The sequence below is a fragment of the Fukomys damarensis genome, unplaced genomic scaffold (assembly GCF_012274545.1).
Source record: "Fukomys damarensis isolate Sample0158 unplaced genomic scaffold, DMR_v1.0_HiC HiC_scaffold_3, whole genome shotgun sequence".
In the NCBI taxonomy this organism is placed as follows: domain Eukaryota; kingdom Metazoa; phylum Chordata; class Mammalia; order Rodentia; family Bathyergidae; genus Fukomys; species Fukomys damarensis.
This window is the reverse complement of record NW_022900915.1, coordinates 16283237-16287111: the sequence shown is the minus strand read 5'-3', so window position 1 is coordinate 16287111 and position 3875 is coordinate 16283237. Positions and strand designations below refer to the sequence as shown.

Genomic DNA, 3875 nt, shown 5'->3' with positions numbered 1-3875 from the left:
ATATATTGATCTAAATGAAAAATATTTTCTCCCTGTCTTGGTTCCTTCCTTCATATCACACTAAGATTATTTATGTATGATTTTGGTGGAATAACACCAGCCACTTCTTACCTCATAATTAAGGAAGATGTACAAGATTAGGGAATTCTAAAGAGAAAAGAACCATATTGTGAAAGCCTAAATTAGCTACAACACTGAATAAAATCTGTAAGCAGCCAAAACACATCATGTGTCTGTTTTAAGTAAAATAAAAATTTTTTAAATTACAAAATATTTTGTCCCAAATTAGAGAAACTCGTTAGGAAAAAATTCTCTTCATAGATATTTGTCACTCAGAGAGATAGAATTTTCCAGGAATTCATGACTAGAAGAAATAGAATCAAAGCTCCAAAATATTTTGAAAATTACCAAAAGTGAAAAGAATTTAATATTGTTATGCTTTCAATCATATATATTGCTTATGGTTAAAAATCACATTTTAATGGTGCCATGCTGGAAGCAGAACTCAGTGGTAGAGTTCATGCTTAACATACAGAAGGCCCACGGTTCAATCCCCAGCACCAAAAAGAAAATTATGTCATTTAATCCAATAAAAATAGAAAGAATGAATCCTTTAATCAGAGAAAAATAATACTTTATTTCATTCTAAGTACCTTATGAAGATGTTTGAATCTGGCTTTTTGACAAGATTCTTTTCTTTCCTCTTAGTTAGCTGAGTTTCTATGAGGATGAAGAAAAGGACAAAAAATTCAATTCAAGAGTTATTTTTTGGTTACCTTAGTTTCTAATAGTGTCAGAGCTGGAGAGTATTCCGTTGTGGGAAGTATAAAGGGCAGCTCTCTTTTAGGCCAATATAGTAGCTAACCCTGAGACTAAAGTTGGTTGGAAGGGCTGTGTGCTAAGGAGCCATTTAAACTTCTAAGACAAAAGAACAAATACTCTTAGTAACTTAACTTATGGATGGGCTGATTCATACATTGTTGAGAAAGTGAAGAGAATTTAGTAAAGCCAGAAAACTATTCTGGACTAATTTCAAGATGGACAAAATCACTTCTTACTTTTGGTTGGACATAATTTTTATTTCTAGTCACTCTGAAAGCATCTGTCAATTTACTTAAAGACAAATTCCAAAATTTTATTTATCTGAATACTTCATTAAGTGTATGTAGGACAGAGTGACTACCACATATATAACAGTTAACTATTATTGCCACTCTCTGGAACTTCACAAACTGAAGATCTGGCACAAGATAAAAGAGGTGGCTTTGTATTTTAACAATTTTTTAGTAATTTTTCTTCTAAGATAGTTGATAAATCCATTACTACAAATTATATAGAAATTCATCTCATTATATTTCAATTTTTTGTACCAGGGATCAAACTTGGAACTTTGAACTTGCAAAATATTTCAATTTTTAAAAAGAAATTTTAGAAGTTTTCAACCCCTTTACCCCATAATACACTACTTGAACTTAGTAGACTTTTAAAAACCTGTTATTAGTCTTACTCTTTTCATTGTAGTTGAATTTATAACATATAGCACAATGCCTCAAAAACAGTTCATGTTCAATTTATACTTACTGAATAAATCATTTAAAATATTTGGGAAATTGATGAATTGTCTAAGGTTTTAGAGTCTTATTTATATGATGTTTACCTATACATTGAATTTCAGAAACTACTTGTATTCATAAAGGGATAATTTCTTTAATTATAATTTATGTGGTTCCTATTTGCTATTTAATCATCTCTTTGCTCATTAAAACTTCTGAAAACTCAGATAACTATAAAATAATGTATCTAAATTGGCTCCAAATTGAGCCTGTTCATGGCTTTGCTTCTAATGACAAAGACAAAACTAAATACAAGACTTTTTTGTTCACCACCTTAACTCCCTGTAATCTGTTTAAATTCCCTAGCCTCTAATTGGTACTCCTATGGAACTTAGTCTTTATGGTATCAAGATTGAAAGGAAATCTGCAAGATCCCAAGGGCTTTAAAAACTTTCAATAACCAGCCATTTATTTTTATGAATATTATGTTAATACATTTCTCAATCTCACCTTTAAACTACTTGACTCACTTTTAGGTTTTTTTCCTTTATTCTTGATGTTCTGAGGTTTGTTACTACCCAATTTAAGATTCGCTTAATATACTGTACTTTCTTTCCCCAAATTTCCATTTGGCAGAATTTCCTAGTAACTTGTACTTACTCAAAATTGCTATTTCTCTTTTTGAGTAAATTGAAGTTCTTTAAATGTTGTTTTGTTTTTTGTTTTTGTTTTGCAGTACTGAGGTTTGACACCAGGGTCTTACCACTGAGCTACACCTCAGTGCAATTGACTTACTGATTGATTTTTGAGACAGTCCTGCTAAGTTACTACATTCCTCAGGCTGGCCTCTTACTTTCAAACCTCCTGCCTGAACTTCCCAGAGTGCTGGGATCCACAGGCATGTGACACTATGCCTAGCTGCCATGGGATTCTAAATCTCTATTTTTTATGGTACAACAATTCTTTTATTTGTTGGGTCTGTTTTTCATGGTGTTAATCTTCCTCATATGCTTGGTAATGTTTATTGAGAACTTGTTTCCTGGTGATTTCTTTCACAATAGTATTTTTTGGACAGTCTTGAGGTATGGAGGATGGAAAATAAGGGTCCCAAACTAGTTTCAGCCATGGCTGCACCAAACACAGTCCTTAAGAAAACTTGGCTCAACTTTGCCCACAGGAACAGAAGTTCTGCAACAATACATAAAGATATGTTTTAGCTGATCCCAATCTCCTTTGGCAGGTATTGCTGTGTATTTGCTCTATGAGATGAAGTAAAAATCTCAGAGACTGTCAACTTCCCTGTCTTGGTTATCATGATATCTACTGAAGTGGCAGACATGGGAGTTAATGGAGGAATTATTTATAATCTTTGGAGTAGGCTGATTCTGAAGAAAATTTAATTGTAATTGATGTGGAAGGACAACATAGAAAAAGATTGTGGTCTTAGGTAAAAAATATGTATGATAATTCTAATAGAATGGTATAATCTAAGATTCTTCTGAAATAGTAGTTGCTGGGTTTTTTTAGGGAATGGTGTGGGACTCTGATCATTATGCAAAATTAATTCGTTCCTTCTAAGATAATCTCCTCATAAAACGGGCTACTTAGGGACTAACACCTAAGTCATTTACCCACTGCTGCATACCTTAACCCTTTTTTGTTGTCCATCAACATGGGCAATGGAACCTGTGTACTTTAATGTCTCTGGTTTGAGTTCTAAAAGTGTTTTGTGATCCAAAATACAGTTTGTGCAGTTGATCAGCAAGCTCCAAGGCATGTGATGATCCTGAAAGGCACAAACACCTACATAGATGACAAAGGAAATTTACTGCAGAGCAATTCTTTTTTTTTCCCAGTACTGGAGATTGAACTCAGGACCTTGTGCTTGCCAGGCAGGCATGGCATCACTGACCTATATCCGCAGCCCCCAAAGCAATTCTATATTGTGCACTAAGCTGGACAGGAAGAACAAGTTGGTAAAACTAGATAGCAAACTGGGTGTTTAACATAGGGACCCACAAGCTGTTAAGTATGGGATAGGTAAGGATGTTCCCTCAAAGCCTCATGCACTCATAGGTGAAGCTTTTCAGAAGTGGCTGGATCTAGAGTGTGTGACACTGGGATTGTGTGATGCTGGAACCAAGGGTGCATGGTTACTAAATTAGTCCACTGATGAGCTTGGCATAGTTCTTGGAGTGGATAATGGGAAGGTCCTCCCTACCTAAGGGTGGGTATCCTAGACAGAAAGAGGGCTGCTGGGTTCACTGCTTGTTGCTTTCTACTTCTTCACTATTTTGCTGCTTTGCTGACTTCTGCCCACCA

General features: G+C 34.6%; 1 protein-coding gene across 1 annotated transcript in view; it reads left to right on the top strand.

The window, feature by feature from the left end:
• The window catches only part of LOC109117723 (protocadherin beta-3), a 37830-nt gene extending 35479 nt beyond the window's left edge, over nucleotides 1-2351 (top strand). The window contains exon 5 of the mRNA XM_033765570.1: nucleotides 2290-2351. Within this exon, the coding sequence (XP_033621461.1) occupies nucleotides 2290-2351 (62 nt within the window). The remainder of the gene's footprint in view (nucleotides 1-2289) is intronic.
• Nucleotides 2352-3875: the final 1524 nt, after the last annotated feature.